This window comes from Phaethon aethereus (genome assembly GCF_964289735.1).
Source record: "Phaethon aethereus genome assembly, chromosome: 7".
Taxonomy (NCBI): domain Eukaryota; kingdom Metazoa; phylum Chordata; class Aves; order Phaethontiformes; family Phaethontidae; genus Phaethon; species Phaethon aethereus.
This window is the reverse complement of record NC_138583.1, coordinates 22,284,192-22,308,458: the sequence shown is the minus strand read 5'-3', so window position 1 is coordinate 22,308,458 and position 24,267 is coordinate 22,284,192. Positions and strand designations below refer to the sequence as shown.

Below are 24,267 nucleotides of genomic sequence, written 5' to 3'. Positions count from 1 at the left end.
AAGATAGCTGGAAAAACACTCAAGGAATACTTTTGGATGCACACGACCGCAGTGTTCTGGCTTTGAGAGTCACTGAGTTGGCATCTGTATTCATGCCTTTAACTGGCATCAAACCTTTTCTTCCCTCTCCAGAAGCCTACTTGCACCTAGAGAAGCTGACTCCAGGGTATTATGACCTTGTGAATTGCTAAGATTTTGAGAAGGCTAAATTGAATAGTTTCTCCAGGTGAAGAAAAATTTGTTGAAGTGAAATAAAAAATGTTTGAGGGCCCAGAGGCCTGTGCATTGTGTTGGTCTCATCTCAAAATGTTGAATCCGTATTTATATTCCAGGGGGAAAATAACAGGGGGAGAAAAAGCCCAAGATCTGACTTGCTTGCTTTCTTTGCTGAATTGTTACAGGGTTTTTAAATCTAAATATACTATTGAGGTGTGTGTTTTGTTTTTAAATACTTGGTTTAGATTGTTTTGGTGTATTGGTAATTATTTGGCAGTTCGTTTGTACTAAGATTGGGTAATTAGATTAATGTAGTGTAACTTAACCAAAGTAGTTCCATCAAACTTAAATTCTCCTTTGACCTACAATAGACATTAGAAGATTATTGTTGCACGGAAGACTTACACTGGGGTGCCTTAATATAATAAAGGTAAGAGCTGTTGAATTTGAGAAGAGTTATGAACTCCTCACTACAGTTGTCTTCCTGTTAGCTTTGCATTTTCTTGTCTTGTATATGTTGACTTATTCCCCTGTCTTTTAGTAGATATAAGGTTTACCTCAAAATGTGGATTAAGGGACACAACTGTTGTATTTGGATGACTTGATTTGGCTGAAAAGGAGGAAAATAGGAGAGAAAATATGTTTTGGAGATACTTAAAGTAAAACATTTTGTTATGTGATTCAGATTTTGTAAATAACATGAAGTTTAAAGGGAAGGGGGGGAAAAAGCTCAAACACTTAATAATAGGGCCCAAAGTAGAGTAATTTTTTTCACTTTCTTCCTGCATTTTGTTTTATTTTGCTTTTCTGCTTTGCATCTCCCCTCCCACATGTATGTTCAGAACAACCCAATTTTGACTTTTGGTTCAAGTACTAGACTGAGTAATCAGTTACTCATGCAACTCTATTGCATCTCCTTCATCCTTGGTTCAAACCTGTTCTGTTCTGTGACTCTCGTGACAAGCATCAGGTAACCCTCATGGGAAATGATCTGAATGGCATCAGTCCTTAAATCATCAGCTCTTACTGAGTACAGTTTTATGGTGGAATGCTTTGCCCTTTCTTTTCCAAATCTGTGCAACATTAAAGTGGTGACTTTACTCCACCCACCAGCCGCACTCTTCACTCTATGGTCTGGTGGACTAGAAATGATCTGTAGCCACTGGAACTATTGGCTATTTTGTTGCAGTGTGATATGGCCAGATTCTGACAACTTGAGTTGACCCTTTTCCCTTTCCAGGATACTACTTATAACCACTTGAGTTAGTGGTATAGTGAAAGGTTCTTGGTCAGATGATGTGGGAGCAAAGCACCGTGTTGGCCCAAACACCCTGTTCTGCGGGTGGAGAAGCTGATAAACCAGCACAGAAGTGGGGAAAGCAGCGTGTGATCGGAGAGGTTTATGAACACCCTGTGGGGCTTCTTTGTAAGAGTGCTGCATGGTGTTACATCAGGTCAGATCAGGGAGTGCTGGCATGCAGCGTGTTCCTATTTGAAGTAATAGTGACCTGATACACAGGCCCGTGGAGCCACAGGTGCTAGTGTTTATCTAAAAAAACCCCACACTAGCAACAAAACAGAGTGGAAACACAACAAAACAGAGTGGAAACACAACAAAACAGAGTGGAACAAAAAAGTGGAAACCGAAACTCATAGCAAGTCACTTGTCCCCTCTGGCAGCTCTCCTTTGGAGAAGGTGATAAAGGAGAATTGGGAATAGTCCCCGCCACTCAAAAAGAAAGCTGAAGCGGATGTGTATCCTTTCTCTTGTAATTCCACTTCTTCACACAACCCTGGATCCATGCTTTTGTTCAGCAGACCCAGTCTGATGACGTCAGTGCATTCTTCACAGCAGGAAAAAAAATTTTTTTCAAACAAACTGAGCATTTCCTTAGACTGGAAAAGCAAATTGGCTGGATGCCTGGTGGCTCCTACAGCCAATCACTATAACCTTACCATAAATGTAGATGTGTTTCTATCTTAGGGTTGATTATTGACTTTATTTTAGCCATGGGACCATCCTGTCCCCATCCTCTGTGTGTGCACTCTGCCAGTGAGTGCTGAGATCCTGAAAGCTGTGTTATTTAGCAAATATTTTGCACATCACACAGGCTCATTTAAAATTTGACTTTGTGACTTGATATATTGTAAATGCATCTCTCTTAAATGTTTCGCAGAGCTCTGTCTCCATCCAGAACTTGCAGCAGGGAGCTTGGCTGGCGTTCTTTTCCCCCCCTTTTTTTTTTTTCAGGCTAATTGCTCTTAGTTGTTTTTTGAGGATGGCATTACTAATACTAAGATTATGCTTTATACTTGCAAAGCTAACTGTCAAAAGTGTAACAGATTAACTGTAAAAGCTCTTGAGATAATGTGCTAGGGAGGCTAGATGTTCTCCAGAGGTGAGTGAGGAAGTGTTCAAACCTTTTCCCTTAAAGCACTGGTGGGAGAGAGCATGGCTGATTTAGTCTGTGAGTAGTGTTAGTTTCCTGCATTTGTGACTTAAATCCAAGGCTGAACCTTTGTACTGAGGATGAGAGAGGAAAGGTCTGTAGAGAAATGTCTGGAGTTAAAAGGTGAGTGTGAGTAAAAGGAGGTCTTTAGTTCTGCTTTTAACCTTTGATCTGAAGATGGCAGTAACGGGCACACCAGATGGCTTTCTTTCCGATGTTGAGTAAGTGACACCCGAACAGCCACCCTTCAAGAGAAGAAGTTTTCATAATAATAATTTTTAAGTTAACTTAGATAACTTTTATTAAAGGTGGTGATGGGGAGGAGAAGCTAAAGGAAACATTTTAAAAGATCTTAGCATACCGTAGTTGATCAGAATTTCTGAAACTGTAGGAAATTATAGGTCTCTTGGGATTTAGTTCCACCAGTTTGCTTTGCTGTGTCATGCTCCTCTTTCTGGGATACCATCTAACGAGTGAGGCTAGCATACTTAGATAAACCAGTGCCTTGTGGCTGAGACTCCAAACTCTCGGCTTTTTTTGGGTATCGCTTAACCTTTGAAATCCTTTGGCGGCAGCAGGGAGGGACAGCGATGTGAAAAGTTTTATCAAATGAAAAGTTTATGCCTCAGATGCAGTTCGGCATCCTCTGCAACATCAAATGTTCTTCAGAGCGAGAACAGGATGCAGTGATCTCGCTCTGAATGTTTGTCTCCTGGGCACCGCTGTGCACTTTTAACCGGGGCTTGTGCTTCGGGTAGGCGATCAAGAGCTAAATTCTGGTAGAGAGGGGCTTATTGTGGTAGGAGCAAGGTTTGGAGGTGGTGGGGCTGTCACTGTTCCCCGCCTTCACCTACTCACCCACTTCTACCACACATCTGCAGACAGACGAGAGGCCTGGGTAGCTCATGCGGCTACAGCAGTGAGTCATATCTTCTCTGTTCAGCTGCACAGCCCGCCGCGTAGTCAAGCTCTTATGAGCATGAAGCAAATGAAATGAGTCTGTAGCACAGACTAATTTATGTTTCTATCAAAGAGCAGTTGATTGTTTTCTGTCAGTGGTTCTCGCCAGCAATTAAATGATGGGCTTAGAAAGCTGTGCATCTCCAGGGGTGGTCATAACAAGAAGGAATACACTAATGTTTGCTGTCTGAAGCAGTCTGTTAAGTTCCCCGATAAGACGTTAGCAGTAGTTTTCAGCTGAATCATTTCTCAAATACTTCTTTGAAGCCAAGTGTTTCAGAAGAGGCATCCTTTCCGCACTGCACGGTCGCTGCCTCTCCTGCTGTCAGCCAGCTCAGCCTGTCTCTCGCACAGGAACCGGAGACTGGATGGGGAACCAACCGCAGAGGGATGAACAGCAGAACGTGAGCTGCTGGTTCCCGGCACGGGCAGGAGAGTCGGTGCCAGCGCAGGCCACAGCTTTAGCAGCCGCAGGTTTCCCATGCATCTCTCCCAGCTCGGGGGTGCTCAGAAGCCCCCCTGTCTGGAGGCAGCCAGCTGAGAGGAGAGCAGTTCCTCGGTGTGAGAAATGAAGAGGGACTCGCATCTCTTTGCTGTAATAGTGTAAGGAAATGGTCCCACCTTCTTGAAGTAGAGGTTTTGGATGGGATCTCAGCTGCCATTGAATCCCTGCAGTGAGCCATGATTTTACTTGAGATCAATGGTAATTTTGCTGTTGTCTTGAGTGAAGCTAAGATTTCCCTGCAGGTGCACAAAGCGGATGTAAAGACAGGTTATATCAGTAAGCGGGGACTTCCCTCGCTCCAGGAGGCAGGGCTGGCCACCGGCCCCCTCTCCATCAGCCCTGCGGAGGGGCAGCCCGGTCTTGCCCCGCGCTTGCCACGTGGCAGAGCCTGGAGCATCTCAGCTTGGTGCAGTGAAAGGCTGTTGCTACGTGGAGCTTGTTCCTTGCTCTCCAGGCTACCGTTCCACTATCCCTGAGTGACCTGGTACAAACCCCACACGTTTTCTTTTCAGAGGGCCTACCTGGAAAACAGGATCTGACAAAACCAGGTCTGCAGAAGACTAACTATAAATTATTACGATCAAGCTAATAGGGAAGTTTTAGCCCTCAGGAAAACAGTAGCTTGTATTGTGTAAGCAGAAACAAAAAGAAAACAGATGTTAGCCCTTTTTCCCAAGCGTGGTTGTCCGCTGTTCCCTCCAGTCCATTTTTCTGAGAAGGCCTGGCCATTTGCAGTGTAAGTGGTGCTGAGTTTTTAATGCATTTAAAAGTAAACTAAAAGTTTTTAATGAGTAATATAGTATAGAATACTATAGCAACACTGTTTTATTTAACTACGATTCATAAGAGGGGACACGTTTATGCTGAGGACCTGCTAATTACATAATTTTATCCTTTTATTAAACAATGTGTTCATGCTGTGTTACACAGACTGATCAGGTTGCAGAGGAACGATTTACATTGAAGAGATCTGAGCATTTGACCTTGTAAGTGAATTCCCAGAGACAGCTAAATACAATGCAGTAAGTAACGGGCTCTAATTAGGAAGCTGAAAGAGTTGTGTGTAGTTCTGGTATCCTGATGTGGAAACTATCCAGGCATTTTCAAGATCTTTGGGCAACAGTGTTTTGCAGCACTGAAGGGAGTTACTGCGTCTATTCAAGAAGTTGACAAAAAGAAAGAGAAACCTGGCAAGTGCCTACAACAATGACAACGTGGTGGAAACCATAATGCTGAGACAGAGATACACAAAACCTTGTATTTTATTTAGTGCTGTTACTGACTTACGAGAAGAACAGAATGTGAATCATCGGGATTTAGCATTTTCTGCCTGTAGGTACTTGGGATATTCTTGAAGTCCCAAAAACTGCAGTGAAGGCAGGCAGATGTTAGCTTTCCATCTGTGTAATGGAGAGCTGTGTGCAGCGGGAGCTGTATCTCTACCCGTCCCTATGGGCGCACTGCGTGTGTGCAATACAGGATCTGTGATCTTATCCTGGTTAAGAAAAGGATCAAAAAGCAGTTGAGGTTGGAGAAATCTCCAGCTGGGCTATAGGCAGATTAGACTCGTGTCCTGACAGCTTTCATCCTCCACAAGGTAGTCTTGACATTGATTCCAGTGGAACAACAATTGGTCTTGAAACGAGCTTGTCCTCCCTGCAGCCTGCGGTGAGTTAGGCACCACTTTGCCGGGTGTGTTTGTCTGCACCTTGTTTTCATCAACCAAAATGTCATTCAGCAAAAGTGCGATGGATGGGCATAGGGATCCTTTTGCACAGGTCAGAGATGCAAGGAGTTTTCTCGGGGCTTCATATTATAAACAGGATTCTGCTGGGGAGGACTCTGTTTTATCCTAGATCTATCATGAAGATTGTAGCAAGTTATAAAAACACATACATGCACACACCCCCTTTATCTGTGACATTTATCTGTAACTTATATTATTGTTCAGATCACTGATAAAGGCGTTAAGGTGCATAGCCAATGATGGGTAGGGAAGGCCCCACAGAACTGCACCCACTCAGCAGTGATTTCCCTGGGCTGATGTGCTGTGAGACTTCAGCTAGACAGTTCTCATGGTACTCTGCACAGGTCGGTTTAGCATTTGCCTTATTTTTAATTATTTCATGGTTTAGAAAGCAAAAGCCTTTAGAGGGCTTTTGCAACTACATTTGCAGTATTTCTCAAAAAAAAAATTGACAAGAAGTAATTTCTATAAAGCCTTATTCATCAGCATTTATTATGTTATCTTCTTTTATTTTTTATTTTATTATTTGTCTTCTACATCGGCAGCTGTGATAATTTGAGTGGTGTGTTCATCTGGCAAGTTTGTAATTGCCATTATGTGCTTGAAATTTTTGTTAAACTGGCTGTCTTCCTGTTTCGAAAAAAATCCTTAAGCGCTTTTAAGGACTAGTGAAAATAAATGTTAATTGTTCTGTAGACGCTTTGGCATGTTCCCTGGAACACCTGGATGGATGCAGGCTGTCCAAACCTGCTGCACTGTGCATGCCCAACTTCACTGCTGGCTCTTTTCACACCTTTCTGCAATGGTGTTGAAATAGAAAGCCCCAAACTGTTTTGCAGTCCTTTGAATCGACATCTGACTTTTTCCTGGTACAGAAAATGTACATGTATTGAATCTGTTTGCGTTTGCCATGTTATTTTTGACAATTCCATATAACAGCATATATTTCCATATAATAACATGCAAATTCCGAAAGTGTGTTTCCTTTTTATACTAAGGTGTTTTTAAAAGTATGTGATCACTTTAGTCATATAGGTTGTAGATTTCCCTTTGTAATTTTTATACATTCTTCAGTTTATTGCCGTATAACGCTCATTCCTTCACTGTGATACAGTGGCTCTCTGAGGTGTTTAAAAAGAGTTCAGCTGTGCTCACAGGAATTGTTTGTTTATAGGTTGTGTTAAGTGGCTCATACAGAAGACAAGGAAGTTGTAGCAGGGCCATGTCTCCTCGTCCTGCCTAGCAGCAACACCCAACCGCTCCAAATGCGCCGAGCCCCAGTGCCAGGAGAAGGGGGCTGGAGACCATGGCTGAGCCATCTGGAGAGGTAGGTACCTTCTTGTTGACATTTGTGGTGAGGCGGACTCCATGGTTTGTCATCATCCAGAGCCTATAGGCAAAGAAGCTGTGTCGGTCGCAAAAAGTGAAACTCTGGCACTACAGAAAATACTAAATTCATTAGTGAAAGAAATTACCCTGTAGATGGTCTTTTTCCTTGCTGCTTGCTGGAGGGCCAGCCAGGTTGCCTGATATAGGCACTTGAGCTTGTGAAGCTGTGTGACACAATGAGGCATGCCATGAGTCCACCGTCTTTATCTGTAATAGCCTTATGAAACCTGCTCCCAGCACATTTCACTGATGGGAATTATCCCATTTTTCATAATGTGCAAGCTCACCTTTCTTTTGGTGAGATGATAACGGGGCAACCACTTCCAAAAATGTGGTAGGAACTTGGTCTCCTTGTTGCTGTCAGTCTGGGAATACATTAATTGAGGAGCTCGGAAGTTCTTGTGCAGGAAGGACCTCTGTACTCTGCCTGCCCCACGCGCACAGCGCCGAGGTCTGACTTCCTTAGGAGTCAGGGATTGTTTTTCACAGTGGTATGGTGGGAAGATTTCATTTACATTTTGACAAATGTAGATAGCATGTTACAGGAGAGGTTCTGATAATCATCTGGGGGAATCTCTTCTCTCCTAGCTCTTAGGAGATGCGCCAATGTAACATTATCATGAAGCCTTGTCTACCATGTCATTTAGGACAGGTATGTCTGCATGAACTGTGAACAAGCTACTGAGGTGCTGCTAAGATTTTACACACAGTGGGGCAGGGCTCAGCCTTGGCCAGTGGCCTGAGGGCTTATCCAGGATCTCCGGTGGATTTGCAGCTCTTGGTGTAAAGACAGTATTTCTTTGACTATGCTTCTGATGTAGTTGGTGTTTTCTTTCTAATATTAGACGTGTCTGCACCGGCTGGAGTGTGAGCTATGGATGCTGCCTTGCAGATAAAACATAGAGCTTAGTTCCAAAAAATCATGGAGGGCAAAAATCTCCAAAACTATGTGTTTAAATTAGGCAAATTTATGGAGGAAAACTCTATTACATGTGAAGATGTAAGTACAAACTCCTGTCTCGGGAAACCCTTATGCGGCACATAAGGAAGCAGAAAGGATATAGGAAGAAAGCTATCACTGTAGGTGCCCCATTTCTTTCCTAAGCATTTGCTATCAGGAAATCTCAGAGACTAGATGGATATCAGCCTGACCCAGGAGGGCTCAGTCTTATGTTCTATTTATTTATCTGAGAAGGATGGGGCAGGAGCCATTAGCTCATTTTTACTTCGAGTACATTCCTTTGATTTTTGAATGAGGGATAACTTTACCTAACATTACCATGGAGAAGGATACCTTGTCAAGAAGATGAAGGAAGGTTGTGAATTAACATGCTTCATCAGCCCACTCAGGAGGTGGGGTGAGGGTCAGGAGGCAAACACTATATCCTCTACCTCTTGAACAGCACTGGCAAAACCATTTTCCAAACTTTGAAGGTTGGAAACCGCCATATTTGAGAACGATTAGAGCCATTTTGTCTTAGTTGTTAGAGAGAGAGCAGTGCAAGAGCCTGACAATCATGGAGAAAGCCAGTCTATGGGTCTGACAGCTTATGGTCGATCTGACAATTTACAGATGCATACTGTGTGACAGCTGCAATGAATCAGGTTATTAAAGCCACTTTCTGCTCCCTAAAGCTTATTTGTTCCTGCCTTTCTCAAAAGGGGGGTGGGGAAGTGTAAAGCCTATCAATGAGATAGAGGAGAGGGCCTGAAGCCAGACAAACCAAAACATGTACAGATTCTGCTAATGCTACGAAGATGAAAGGAATCCCCAAATAAAAAGGAGCCAGAGACATATTTAGAAGAGCCTCATTCCTAAACAGCCTATTGGGTGTAGGCAGGAAGGTCTCCACGCACGTCTGAGACGTTGTTTTCCCTTATAAAGTAATGGCTTGTAATGTTATGAGAAAAGAGGTTACTTTATTCCCAGTTTTGTATAGCAGTTGGGATAAGACTGCAGCTTCTGCCCTCCTTTACCAAAAAAGTGTGGCGGGTACAAAATGGCGTGTGGCCTCTGGGCTGGCATTCTTCAGGCCTGCTGAAGCCCCTGTCCTAGGCACGGCGGCTACACCGCTCCTGCTGCCCTGGAGTCCCAAGCACGTTTTCTGTCCATACGACGATCAGCACAAGTTACTTGACTTAAGGAACATGTAACTAAGAGTTTCTGTTGATATCTTGAAAGATGCTTGAAGTCAATAGGGAAGTTCCCAATGCGCATGGGAGCTTTGCTAGTATCGCTATAAAGAGAGCAGGGAAAGAGTATGAAAGAAAGAGGCAAAACTACTTTTTCTGCTTATTTTCCATTCTCTGATCATTCTCTGGATATGCTCCTGTGACGGAGACTGCAAAAGGGTTTAGCATGGACAGACAGGGAAGTTCTCAGGCGAAGCCAAATAAAAACCATAGTTTTTGGCTATGGATACAATGAAAGAACTAGAACCTCCGGGTATAGACACACTGGGCAAATTGTGCTGTGGCAGTTTCTATACAAAATGGGCAGGATAAGTACTGAAGGATAGGCATCAGAAAGTGGTGATGGAATTGGCCTCCAGAGGGGAGGCTAAACTACTTTCAGGAATGGTGTTTCTTTTTCTTGCAAAAAATTTTTTATATATTTATTTATTTATTTATTTATTTATTTATTTATTTATTTATTTTTGGGCTAAGCTGGTGCATGTCCATAGAGGAAGGTTCAGAGGTTTGATCCCCAGCATTTAGGCTTGGTTCTCAGAAGACTCGTTCAGTTCTCTCTAGGTTCTTATTCTTGTCTCATGCCAAGTACATTCTTCCCTTCCCCCCTACCCCTCTGGCAATGACCTATGTTGCTGAGAAGAAAGTTGTAAACTACTAACGTTAATTTTGTTCCCATGTGTGTTTATCTGTACTAATATCTGTGCGATCATAACTTGAGCATGGAATCGCTAAAAAGAAAAGAAATGCTTATGTTCTATAATGTCCCTTGAGCCAGACTGACCTAACTTCCTTGCATAGTTCACCTGTTTTGCCTGCCTTCCTTCCTGCCCCGGGACCTTCCATAACGTCACACCCCAGAGACGAGCTGCCTGTGGAGCGCCGGCTCTCCTTTCTGGGCTGGAGGCATCTGCCTTTCGCTGCATTGCTCCTGCGTGTCCATCGCTATTTCTCAGCCCGTCTCTGGGCTTGCTTCTCCCTTCTAGCTTGCGTAGCCCTGTCTCTAACAAATGTCCTTCATATGGGATGGTATGGCCCTCCAAACAAGTGGTGTTTCCTCTTCATCGCCGTTATCAACAACCGCCTGCTCTGAATGAGACGCTGTCAGCCTTTTTCATGGGCACCCTGAAGGCTGCGACTCCCGCATCTTTGGTGCCCGTGACAGGCAGTTACGTGTGATCCCCACCCAAACGACCATTCCTCATAGCAGCCAAGGGGCTGCTGCCGCCACCGTTGGCACCGTCAGTAACTGTGGTACACACCAGGCTAAGTTTACAGGAACTCTGCTGAAGCTGAACAGAGATAAAAGGGTGTCTGTGTTACCTGCGTAGCCACTGCCTCTGTAATATCTACAGAGGCCTTTGTAGAAAACTGTTGCCTGTATTTCTAGCTACGCTGAGGCGCAGAGTGAACGGTGTGCCAGTTCTACTGGAGGGTTGTTCACTTGGCTCTGCAATCTCACATGTGCTTTATCCACTAGGGCGTCATCACTAGTAAGCTTGTTTGGGAGTGTGAGCATCTTCTCATTAAGCTGAAGAGTTTGGATTCTTTTGGATCTTTATCTCCATCTTTGTATTTCCAAGGAGAAGTAGTAGATGATGTGTCTGAAAACCTGGGGGCTATGTTTCCCCCAATCTAGGAGGTAGTTGATGATTATATCAAAATCAGACATGATACTGCAGTGAAGGGTTCTGCTGTGTGAAATTATCCTTCCCCTTGACCTGAGTTCTCTCTGTGCGAGGTACGTAATTTTCCCAGCAGTGTGTTTGAGTGTTGTTTGGAGGGGAGGGAAAAAAAAAAAAGATTTGGTTTTGGCTGTCAGTTGGAGATACGCAAAAAAAGATCTGTTTATATCCTCTATTGTAGGTTGCTTATCTTGGTGGGTTTTTTCCTTTTTTCTTTTTTTTTTTTTTTTTTTTTTTTAAATCTCTCTTATCTTTTGCCCCAATGCTGGAAGTGAAATAATAAATAGCTTTTGCATGGCTCATGTTCCAACAGTTGTTAGCTTCTGTTTCTGACCCTCAAAGGCAGTTACATTCCTTAAAAGTTCCTTTCCTTAAAAGTTAAATTCCTTTTGTCTTCAATCCATAATTCTGCCTATTTGCTATCTCTGCTAGTGGTCTAATCCTTATAATCTCTACATCAGAAAAACTCCCATTGCGGTTGTATGGGAGATTTTCTTGCATTAAGACCACTCAGGCAGCGAACACATGATGCCCCTGCACATTGTAACAAGACTCACAAAATAAGGATCTCGCTTAGATTCTCACATCTTTCTTGGCTCATGTCGTAGAGCACTTTTGAATTTGTAATGGTTCATGACTGGAGTTTAGAGATGCTGATTTCTGGTCTTTAGTAGAAACTTGATGATGAAAGAGCTGCTTCGTTAGAATCAGCCTGTCCAGAGAACAGCTGGCTACAGCTGTAAACATCCAGTCCTGTGCTGAAAATAACTTGTACAGTGAGAACCCTGGCTTTATTCACTAAAAATATGTTCAACGGAAATGTTAGATGTGGGTTATAAAATTTAACAACTTTATTATGAACAATTTTAGATGAGTTTTACAACAGTCCAGATTTGTGGCCATCAATGGAGAAGCAGTAGGGAGAAGGTGGCCCACAGGTCCTAGGGTTTTGAAAATGAGCTGACAGAGAAACAGAATGGATTCTAACCCATCGCAATCCAGAGTGAATCTCAACAACCTTTTAACAGAACATTTCACAACCTTCAAAGACTTCACTGTGAACCCTATACAACAACAGCAGGTACTTTCTTCACTACCCGTAGGCCTATGGGCAGTATTTAGCATACAAGCAGAGACTGCATAGCAAAATTCAGCAGCTGTTTAGCTTGACAGAAATATTTTCATTGTTTTTGTCAGAACCTTTAATGAAAGCAAAGTGTTTCTTTAAGACTCCCTTCCCTAACACAAACGACTGCTCTTCCAATTTATCTCTCTGCCTGTTGGATCTTACTACGGAGGCCTGGACCTCTCTTGTTTAACACATGCTCCTCCTGCCAAAGGGTGTCTGTTGTGGGCACGCTCCGTCTCTGTATTTTAGCAAATCTGCTGAAGTTTTAAAGTGTTTATCTTACACAGCTGAAAGTCTCCTCCTGTTTCATGGGCTCTACACTGGAATGCAGTGGAAGAGACCCAGGGCCTGTGGCCACCCAGATTAGAGGTTTTTGTAATAAGGTCCCTATATGGTTTTGTTAGAGACTTCAGCTCTGTCTGTCTGTCTCTGCTCCTTGTTTGGGAGGCTAGTGGGAGGAGAAGAGCTGAAGGGGCTATATAACCTCGGAGCTTTCGGATACAGAGTGCACCGTCCCAGAGCAGCTATCCCCGGCCAAGCGCTGTCAGGGTAAGTGGGGCTGAACCGATAGCATGATTTACAGATTGCTGGAGGACTTCAGTTAAGTAATGTCAAATGGAAGCTATTCAGGAGGACATAGTGCTGTGCTGTGCTGTAGCTTGCTTAAACGAACTTACTTATTAGAATGGAATTGATAAAATGCTCGTAATGTCTATACTCAGTTGTCTTTATTTTATAGCACTTCTGAAAAGGAAATAAAAGTTCTACCTGATGATTTTGTTGATTCCACCAGCACTCCCACAACAGCATAAAGACACAGTCTCTGTAATGCCATGGCTGGAGTTATAGCTATATTAATGCTTAAATGAACCCCTGTGACCACGTGGTGTTAATTTTGTACAGAACGGAATTCCTGAAGGGGTGAATTTGCCGACTCTGTAGTAGGCTTTCTCAGCAGGTTTGCTTTAGTGCTGTTAACTCAGTGTAAGGTGACGTGTTTTGGGGGATGTGACTGTAAGAAGAGCTGGAAGTATGCAAAATAGCGGCACCTAATAGGATACAGTGAGGATGTGTGTGTACTTGTCCTTGTCTCTGTGTATATGAAACTACGGTTCTGTAAAATGCCAAACATTTCATTAAGGAACTGGCTACACACAGTATTTCTTGTGGGGCTGGAGTTCTCTTAGCAGCTTGTTGTGGAAGTTGGTGAGGTGATTGGTTATCTTTAGCCATGAAGCAAGTAGAATAAAGAGGCGAAATACTGTATTAATTACTTGGAAGAAAAATTTCCTTTCTTCCACAGTGTTGAGTGACATTTGCTGCTGTAAGATTTTACTACTGCATGCCATGGCAGTCCTGAGCTGTAACTCACCGGCTGGCAGCGGAGCGCCCTGTCTGAAATCATTCAGCTTTGATTTTTCAACTTTTTGTGCTTTATTACTAAATATGGTTTTCATTTAGAGTCCACTAAGCTCAGAAATGTAGCCTTTCCTGCCCCCTTCTTTCCCCTCCCCTAAGTGATTTGTGGCGTTGCATTAGCTGCATGGGTTTGAGCAAACCCCCTGACCTCGAACTCTGTTCCAAAAACAGACGGTTTGAAAAGCCTATTTCCTAATTAGGAAATGGTTTGTCCAAACCAGTCTGTTCATTCATGTTAGATAACAATTGTACTCCATTCAGTAAATGTTTGAATACAAAGAGCCCGTTTTCCCAGTTTAATAAATACAAAAATTGCAACCTACTTTCCCAATAATAATAAAATATCTGGAGTACATCAAGTTAGGATTTCCCTATCCTTGTCTTCTCCTGGGAGTTATGCCCGAGCGGGGCTGCAGCGTGTCTCATGGCTGCCTGGCTGGGGAGACAGAGGATCTCAAATGAAGGATTTGGGAGAACTGTCTGTGATTGTTACGTCCAGCGCAGAGGCTAAACAGATTGCGGGCTCCTTTGCTCATCGGCCTTGGCTCTCGCTGACCCCATTCCTGCTTTGTCCTGCACTTCCAGTATTCCCATGGCAGAAGGCTTCGGAGACTGTGTGTGGAGCCAGCTGGTCTGTGGATGACAGCTGTCTCCTTTAGATGTTAACACACTGCAATTTGTTGAACTCTGCGTGGAAGCCCAGGCTCAGAGCTAGCCAAGTGATTCCCTACCACACCATAAATTGTGACCAAATAGTTCTTCTTGAGTCCTGGTATTCAGTGCTTGTTTCTGTAATTGACTTTAATACAAAGCCTTCAAAGCATTTTTATTATGCATATTATCTTCCTGTTGCCAGAGGAGGAAAACAGTTTCTTTTTACTGAGACAAGGAGCCAACATAAATTACTCTGCCACTCTACAAATGCAGTTTATTGGCTCCTTTGAAATGATGATGGACCATATGCTATAGCCTGTTTTTAAAAACACACACTGTCCCTGACTTCATGTTAAAGGCGTGTTATTTTTTTCTGAGTGACTAGGGGACGGCTGGAGAAGGTGCTTTCTTTTTTTTTTATTATTCCTTTTTCATGGGGATCATTTCTCATATTTAAGAGGTTAAGTGTAAACTTAGTTTTCCATCTTTATCCAGTGGGTTAATACCTGCATCAGGAAAAGACCACTGGTACATGCCTAGCATTTAATGTGGTTAGTCTTTGGGAAGCTCAAGACTGGATGGGGAAGACTGAAGGGCTCTTACCTTTGACAGCTTTCCACATGTGTCAGGATTTTGTCAGGGTGACAGAAAAGCCGGGGAAGTTGTGCTGAATCCGATGCAAAGGGATCTTTGTTTTTGCAGCTGTCAGTCCAGTGCTCTCCTTTATCTCCCACCCACCCCCTGCCGTGAATTTTGTGACCAAATTTAGATAAACATTTGCTGCTCCCTGACCTGTCTACCCATGCCGCAGGACTAGAAGTCTCCTCTGGAATCCCCCGGATAATCTCCAGTGCGCACAGCCCGCTGGCAGATGTGGCTGAAACCTCTTGCGCTTTCAAAAGGAAGCCAGTTCCCTCGTACGGCCCCGCAGGCCTTGCGATTGCCGAAGGAGTGCCATACCTCTCTTTGCTCGTCTTGGTTCTTTTCATACAGCCATCTCTGTCTTCAAGGGTGGGTCTGCTATGCGAGTATGGTTTGAGGTTTTTTGTTGTTGTATTTTTTTTTAAATTCTTTCCTGCTGTTGCCATAGGCCATTTCAGGAGGGCCTGAGGACGTTGACATAGAAGATGTGCGAGGAAGAGGACAGCACTGCCCTTGTTTGTGACAATGGGTCAGGGCTCTGTAAAGCCGGCTTCGCTGGGGACGATGCTCCAAGAGCAGTTTTTCCTTCCATTGTGGGTCGTCCCAGGCACCAGGTGATGAACTGCTTTGGTTATTCCATACTGGGCTTGTAGAAGGCTTTGCTGCCCCATCCCTAGCCCTGCACCCCAGAGTCACCTTTTCCTGTGTTTGGGACGAGCCCAGCCCTGGGTGATCATGTTTTGATGCAAATGTTTTCAGGCAAAATGAGTCCAGCAGTGTGCTCACCTGAGTCAAAGCAGGTATCTTGCCTTGTGAGAGGAGTCAGTCTAAAATTTTTCACTCCCTTATGTGCCCTCTTCACCCTGTCCCTTAATTTCGGGTTACACAGAGAACTTGCTGAATAAAGCTAGTTTAAAAAAAATCACAAAAGCCCAACACAGAAGTATCTGGGAATTTTGACTGCCCTAAAAGCTGATGATAGGTGATGTGTGGAAAACTAAAGGAGGAAGGAGAAGTTTTCAGTCAGCTTCCTATTAACCTTCCTGACTTTATTCATTTAGCTGTATCACAAATGGGCACCTGTCTAGGGTTGAGATTCTTTAGCTTCAAGGTTTACATTTGATTATATGAGGCATTCCAGTTGATTTTAGTAGTTTGAAAAATACCTATATTACCTGAGCTGTTAAATATAGAGAGTTTCTGAGCCAGATCATCATTAGCATGGTGTGTAGAGCACCTTGGCTAGGCCAGGACAAAGGAATCCTCCTATTTAGTAGATTCACCTAGTTGCTTCTATGCCATCTAAGGACCTGGTGAAATGCGAAGAGGTAAACTGGTTGTAAGATGCAGCACTTTATATACCCAGCAAATACATTTTAAGTTCTTCAGGGCAGAAGAAATATGTGCCTGAGGCCTCTGGGCATTAATATAATTGAAAAACATATTCAAATGCCAGCTTCTGTAGATAGTGTCAATGGTATTAATTGCTCAAAAGCCAGCCATACACTCACAGTTGAAACAAACACGGCAGATTTCTAGAACCTTTCTTTCCTGATCACGTATCACAGATAGCGTTAGTGACCTGAAGGAAGGATCATTCCACCATAAACTGCAAATCTGGCTTGCTTGTTTCTAAGACAGGGCAGTTAGAGATGCCAAGGTTTGGAGTGTGTAATGACTCTTCTGATGAGAGTACTATGCACTCAAAGCATCCTACTATATACTAATTTTTTTTCCCCAGTATTTCTAACTTTAACACAGAGATTACTGTATATCCAGAGTAGTTTCAAGCTTCTGGTCCATGGACCATTTCTACCAGATCCATGAAAATACCTTAAATCTACTGGTATAGGCTTTTTTTTTTTTTTTTTAAATCGACTGTCTGTAATGGCAATATTATAGTGTTGAAAAAGAAGATTAAAAAATGTTGAAATTTAAGCTTTGGGAAATGTAAAGTGTGTATTGTATCCATCTTGACCCTTAGATGGCACAACATCACTTTCTGCTTTTACTCCACTTTATTATAGTTAGCAGACCATCCCTAAATAATAATGAACATTAAAACAACCCTATTTTTCCACTTTAACTTGATGAATTTAACATTGTACTTGTGCTGTTTGCTTAAACTGTACAGGAAACATGAACTCCAGAGGTTTAAGTGAACTAAACAATTAATTCTGGAAATTAAAAAGCAATGAGTAATTCTCCATTCATTAGTATTTGTAAAGTATTTTGTAACTAGTATTACTGGCAACTGGATTTATTTCACAGCTAATGTTCTACCTACTTGGTGACACTTCTCCTTGAGAGACTAACTCCATTTGTGTTATTTTATAGGGTGTGATGGTTGGTATGGGTCAAAAAGACAGCTACGTAGGTGACGAGGCTCAAAGCAAGAGAGGAATCCTGACCTTGAAATACCCCATAGAACATGGCATCATTACAAACTGGGATGACATGGAGAAGGTATTTCAGCTTTGAAAAGTTGATGTATATCACTGGTAAACAGAAATATTTTAATCAAATGTTTACAGAATACCTACTAAATTTTAGATGAAAGCATCATGCTATCAAGTATGGTTTGATAAGAAGGTTGTTAACAACAAAGGTTAACTTGCATCTAAAGCTGAAGCATTACTAGGAGTGCATCAAAGTAGTTATTGGGAGTTCTTTTACTCCAGTATGATCTATATACATCTTTGCATTGTCAAGATGAAGAAAGAAAAAGGAAAGAAAAGGAATACCCTCACTTTGCTAGTAAAGAAATTACATTTAAGAAGGTATCTGTTTCTGCAAAAACGCAAAGCATGTATGTAATTTTGATGTGAAGGGCACTGTTTACACACATACTTTTTAATGCTTGAAACCTTAACAATATTGCAGTGCAATGCATCCATTTCAGAGCCGGTACTTGGATGAAAGGCTTCTGGAAAGAACCATGTTTACAGTTGTAGTCTGTACAGTTGACACAATTTCTAAGATGGTATTTTTATTTAATATTGTGCTGTGAGAATAGGGCTATTTGAAACAGCTGGGACATCACAACACACTGCAAGTATGTGGAGTCACACAGGACTTACTCATTCTCGTAGCATTGTACCTTTTACTTGGAAAGACGGCAAAAGCTTTCAGAAGCCTAACCTATCAACCAGTCTGTAATCACTACCAGCTTGAAAACAAGCTTGGAAAAAACTTTTTGGCCTTTAGAAAGTCTCTGGTGTTTTTATTTCTTATTGGTGTATTAACCTCCTCATTGCAGTCTACTGGGCCTCAGAATTTTATAGCTGGTAGGAATGAGCAATGAGGAGGCGATAAACACAAGTTCACTTCCAGCCTCACAAGCCATTTGCCTTCATTTCTTTTTATGAAGTCTTGGGCTGGCCTTTGCAAACCAAAAGATGAAACTGTTTTCAAGAGACCCCTTATCTATGGAGCTCCACTGCATAGGTCTGCATATGTTCTAGAGTTGTTATGGAACTGTTTAACTTTCAGTCATTATTGAAATAGAGTTGCTGGAACCAAGTCTGTCCTGCTCTTGTCTCTTCCACTATAAGAATAACATATTTATTCTCATTAACTTCTGTGTGTTTAAAAGAAGTCGTATATTACTAGCAGTAAAACCTGAGGATAGTGATTTTCTTTCTGCAGTTACTTTGATAATCTCTATGAAGGCAATAAGAACAACTGCGTGAGAAACATTATTAGCCTGTCTCTATGGCTGTAAGCAGAGTGCTGGAGCACAATACCTGTCTGGAAGTGATTCTGAGCTGCTGGTTGATAGCGTTTCTTTCCTTTGTCTTCTCCCATTGTTCTCAGATCTGGCATCACTCTTTCTATAATGAGCTCCGTGTTGCACCTGAAGAACACCCGACTCTACTGACTGAAGCACCACTGAATCCCAAAGCCAATCGAGAGAAAATGACCCAGGTAAGCTCACACTGAAGCTATGGAATAATTCCAACTTTGTGAATTTAACAGGATGTGAACTTCATTGTTTCAGTTAGTCGTGCTGTCTAGTAGTCGATCTCTCTGTTATGGAAGATGGAAAGTGCATAGTGACCACTTGTCATATTTGCCTATTATTACATCTACTTTAGAAAGTCAGTGTATCCGCTTTGAACGTGAGTACTTCAATCTCTCCAAGCTTTATGTCATCTTAATCTGTGTTTATGTCCAAACTTATTACAAAATCAATATGTGCATGTGTCTGTATTCATATGTTAAAGATATAGGCCAGATACAGGGAGATGTCTTTATACGACAAATATTTTTGGGTTTAGATTTTGTATTTTCCTTCCTTGTTATTACCAACCATCAAGAAATGTGAAAATCTTGTCTTCTCCCTCTCTTTCAGCATATTGCTTGACTAAGCTAAAAACCCTAGTGTTAAGGCAATTATTTTAATTGCATTTCAGATTATGTTTGAGACTTTCAATGTGCCAGCCATGTATGTAGCTATTCAAGCCGTTCTGTCCCTCTATGCTTCTGGACGTACCACAGGTAGGCCTCTGGGGAACGTGGCATAGACATTAGAAATAGTTAAGTGTGTTGATGTGCACCTGGGAATGAATCATGTGTTATCTTCTCAAAGGGATTGTTCTTGACTCTGGGGATGGTGTAACACACAATGTGCCAATTTATGAAGGCTACGCCTTGCCGCATGCCATCATGCGTCTGGACCTGGCTGGCCGTGACCTGACAGACTACCTCATGAAAATCCTCACGGAACGTGGCTACTCCTTTGTGACCACTGGTAAGGACATGCTGCTGACTGAAGAGGAGAGGTCTTTAATGTGCAATGTTTCTAGTGGCCTTAGAAGGACTAGCAATTGATCTGCAGTTGATTAGATACAAGAAGGAATCAAACAGGAAAGTCCCCTGCAAGACTAGCAGAGGGGAGGGTGTTGGAGAATGAAAGAGAACAACCTGTCAACATGTCTGGGTCCTTCCTGAATGACATTCTAAAGATTGAATTCTCTTGACAGCGGAACGTGAAATTGTCCGTGACATCAAGGAGAAGCTGTGCTACGTGGCCCTGGACTTTGAAAATGAGATGGCCACTGCCGCGTCTTCCTCGTCTCTGGAAAAAAGCTATGAGCTTCCTGATGGTCAGGTGATCACTATTGGAAATGAACGCTTCCGCTGCCCAGAGACCCTCTTCCAGCCATCTTTCATTGGTAGGTTGAATGATTGTTCTTCTTTGGTAAACTGCACGTAAATATCAAGTCCTTATTTTCATTTGATTGCATCCTATTGCTAACTCACTTAGATGTATACACGAGTATGGCCTAGCACCTGTTATATTAATAATCTTTTAGAACAGCACTATTAATATGGTGGGAGGAACTTCCTGTCAAACAATAGGGTAAAATGCTTTCCCAAAACAAACTCTGAATGTTTCAGGGCTTCTGGCAGTGGGCCCATGCCATTTTGTATGTTGTGCAGTTGGCTACTATGAGAAGTATGGCTGCAAAGCCACTTTTCTAAGTAGTGTGAGGATCATAATTTAAACAAGCTTGCATGGAGGGGGCGGGGGGGAAGCACTACTTTTCTTTTTCAAAAAGACTGCTCCAAATCCTGAATCCATGGTTCATCATGTTTGTAGAGCAAAGCCAACACCATGCTTGCTAATCAACAGCCATGAAGGCAGACTTGCAACAAGGTCACACAGAAATAGTGTTGGTTCTGCCAATAGGCAGAATTTTAGCTCAGAAATAGATGAAGTAGTTGCATACTTAGAGGTATTAGGACATATTTTGACTGTTCTGTGTCTGAGCTGGCTCAATTTAAAAAAAAAAAAAAGAAAAAAGAAGAAAGCAAATAATTCCAAGACCATATAAGGAATTCTTAGGACATTTGAGATTTGCCTGCAAAAGCCTAGTGGAAACTTTACAATTCCACACCCCCAGCTGTCTTTTTAAGGAGGAGTTGTGTGCATAAGGGGGATAGGAGGGCTGTACACCAAGGAACTCCCAAGCAAATAATTTAGACAACTGCAGAATGACTTTCCAGATTTCCACAGGTCTGAAGTTTGATGTCTTCCAAAGAGACACTAAAGTTCCTGTAGTCAGTTCTGTGCCAACAATTTAAAGTTTCTGAACCAAGTTGCTTCCTCAGTGTTCTTCTGTGTCTTCCCCAGGCATGGAGTCTGCTGGCATTCATGAAACCACTTACAACAGCATCATGAAGTGCGATATAGACATCAGAAAGGATCTTTATGCCAACAACGTGCTGTCTGGCGGCACTACAATGTACCCGGGTATTGCAGACAGGATGCAGAAGGAAATCACCGCTCTGGCTCCCAGCACTATGAAGATCAAGGTATGGTGCAATTAATTGTAGACTATTTGAGCTGCCATGTACAAAGTCCTCAAAAATCCAATGAAACATAGCAACACTTTACAAAGTAAGTGCTTTGTACATGTTTGGAATCCTGTCGGTACCTTCTAGCAAATAATCGCCACATGGTAACTTTGTTGCTGGAAGAAGAGAGCCTTCTCTCTTTTCCTTGTTCAGGATGAATTCTGCAAACTGCCCCAGCATGGCCTCAGCAGCGTAAATTTTACTCTGGGGCCATGTGTGAGCTTCTTCAGCCCTTTTTGGCTGACAGAGATGGGAGAGAAGAAATGCTGGTTTTGTCCTTGGCTTACAAGTTCAGAAAACAAAGAATGTCTGACAAGCCTGTCTTCCTTCTGCTGCTTCAAATCATCTGTTCTGTGCTTTGCAAACATTTTATCAATCAACTATACTAATAAGAGTGCTCCATAGGTCACTCGTTTTTCCAAGCTCTTCTGGGCTATCATTATATGTTTCCAGAGCAATTATCTCCCCTTTTTTCATATGCAGTCATGAATACACAAATGCACTACTCTTACTGGGCATACTGACTCAGGCAGAGAAATTGAGGACTTAAATTCACACTTAAAAAGTTGTTATTTAACTTTACTGCTTGCAATGATAGCTAACTGAAATGCCAAGATGACACTAGCACACAGATACACTGTTTTCATTAATATCAAATACCACTGCTTTAATATTTTTGTCTAACAAATGTATTTTATCCACAATGGCCAGTCGTACTTAGTGCTTTTATTTCTTACACAGATCATTGCTCCTCCTGAACGTAAGTACTCCGTCTGGATTGGAGGCTCTATTCTTGCCTCCCTGTCTACTTTCCAGCAGATGTGGATCAGCAAACAGGAATATGATGAAGCTGGCCCATCCATTGTTCACCGCAAATGCTTTTAAATTGTTTTATCTTTATATGCCTCATTAGTGTATTACTGTGAATGTATTCAGGAAAATACATTCTTATCATTTCATTCCATAAATCCTTCATCGTACTAAATCTAATTAATTGGATACTATGTATTTTTTTGAATAAATTTTAAATATGCTATGAACTTGCTGCTCCTATTTAAAAAAAACACCATAATGCATTTGTGGAGGTACATTACAGCTGGTTTGAAGCTCCATCTTGTGACATGAATTTGTTACTACACTATACTGGGCTTAATAGAAAAAGTGGTACCTTTTGCTCAATGATACCAATATGCTAGAAAATGCTCAGGTATCAGGCTGCACGTTGTCAAGGTTTAGCCCCAGTAAACCTTTTAGTCTGCAAACAGAACCAATCTTGCTTCTTCCAAAGTTCTGGACAGTACCAAAGGAGCATAGCATCTGTTCAATACCAGGATGAGCATGGGCACTCTGCTTTGCATCTGCTCTATCTAGAAATATTATCTGACCGCATCACTTACTGTAAAAAAAAATTAGCTTTTCCAGCATGACAGCTGTAAATTAAGTAGTGTGTGGCCCAGAAGCATATGATGTACTACAACAATTCTGTGTGTTTTCCTTAAAGAAACAAAACCTGTTCCTTTGGGAGCATATCTAAACACTAATATTAATTAGATTGAACACATGACTTGCTTTCCTATCATATGCCCTCAGGATGAAGTGCAGCCTATTATTTTTATGTTGTGATTTCTGGCAAGGTCTAAAGGGTAATTAAGCTGGCTTAATACACTTTCTCTTCAGAACAAAGGGTGTTGGTTTTTTTTGGGGGGGGGGCTTGGGTGTTAATGTAATCAAAGTAGACAAAATAATTTAGACAACTGATATGCAACTAGAATTATATGCACAGAAGCTGAAGCCAGTAATACTGCCTTAAAAGTGTGTGTGTATATATATATGAATAAAGAATTCATGGAGACAGACCTGGAAGAGGTCAGTTCTAAGGAGCTTGCTGCAATCTGTGTTCATTAGAGTTCAGGATAAAGGATGCTATTTATTTTTGTTACTTAGACAGGAAACTAAGCTCAACAGCTTACCCTGCGGGCCTGTTACTTGTTATCTTTCAAAGTGTAAGCTCTTTGCAACAGCAGCTGTTTTTTACCATGTCTGCATAACCCCTGGGTTCCAGATCTTGTCCAGCTTCTGACTGTTAGCACATGTTCCAAACATTGTTGTACTAACCTTATTATTTAAAGTATAGGTCATCTAGGTTCTTGGAATAGATACTAAATAAACTCTTGTTAGAGCAAATAACTTCGTATGGTTCTTCCTTCTAACTCTATCTAGATCTGTTTAATCTAACTCTAGATAGAACCAGGGAATCTCTTTCAGAATAAGAACTTGATTTCAAATACAAATTTCTACTAGAGGGGTGCTTGAGAAGACACATTTCTCCAAGGGACTCTAATGCATCTCTGCTATGCCAAGATGTGATGAGGGTCATCTCTCAGGTAAAGGACTTGTGTTTTCCACTTAATAACTTAGCCAAAGCTTGAGCTGTACAGGGATTGAATGGGGAAAAGGATGAAACAATAACAACAACAAAATCACCCAAACTGATCTATTTGACTCTACTACATATAATGTAAATTCATGGAAGAGATGCAGTGAAGACATACATAGCTGGAAGTCACAAAAAGTCAACTTACTTTCTGAGAATTAGATATTTTTAACAGTAAAGTAATTGATGCCAACAAGTGAAAAAACAAACATTACTTTTTTTCAACACAATTACTGTTGTTTGACGTTCATTTTATTGTTGTGTTTTATAGGTAAGATTTGTTTACAGATTCAGGGGCAATGCCATTGAACTCCATCTTGACAGAGCAACAAAATAATTCCAAAACAGCCTAGAGCAATAAATATCAAACCATTCAATCTAAAATGTATAAATATAAAAGTCATTTCTGAAAATATAGGAAAAACAGGAATCCACTTTTCTGTTTTGGCCATTTGCGTAGTAACATCACTATCTTCCATCTGTA

At 41.8% G+C, this 24,267-nt stretch overlaps 1 protein-coding gene across 5 annotated transcripts; it reads left to right on the top strand.

The window, feature by feature from the left end:
• Nucleotides 1-14,310: 14,310 nt before the first annotated feature.
• ACTA2 (actin alpha 2, smooth muscle) lies at nucleotides 14,311-22,234 on the top strand (the record flags this gene model as incomplete). 5 transcript variants are annotated; one of them, XM_082002078.1, is made up of 8 exons in its annotated part: nucleotides 14,311-15,600; nucleotides 17,324-17,452; nucleotides 18,803-18,913; nucleotides 19,402-19,486; nucleotides 19,578-19,739; nucleotides 19,972-20,163; nucleotides 21,126-21,307; nucleotides 22,091-22,234. In XM_082002078.1, the coding sequence occupies exons 1-8, from the start codon at nucleotides 15,472-15,474 to the stop codon at nucleotides 22,232-22,234; spliced, it is 1,134 nt and encodes a 377-aa protein (XP_081858204.1). In that variant the 5' UTR covers nucleotides 14,311-15,471. The 5 variants fall into 5 exon arrangements, with proteins under 5 accessions (XP_081858204.1, XP_081858205.1, XP_081858207.1 ...); XM_082002079.1 differs by having other exon boundaries at nucleotides 14,312-15,600; nucleotides 17,330-17,452; XM_082002081.1 differs by lacking the exon at nucleotides 17,324-17,452 and having other exon boundaries at nucleotides 14,313-15,600.
• Nucleotides 22,235-24,267: the final 2,033 nt, after the last annotated feature.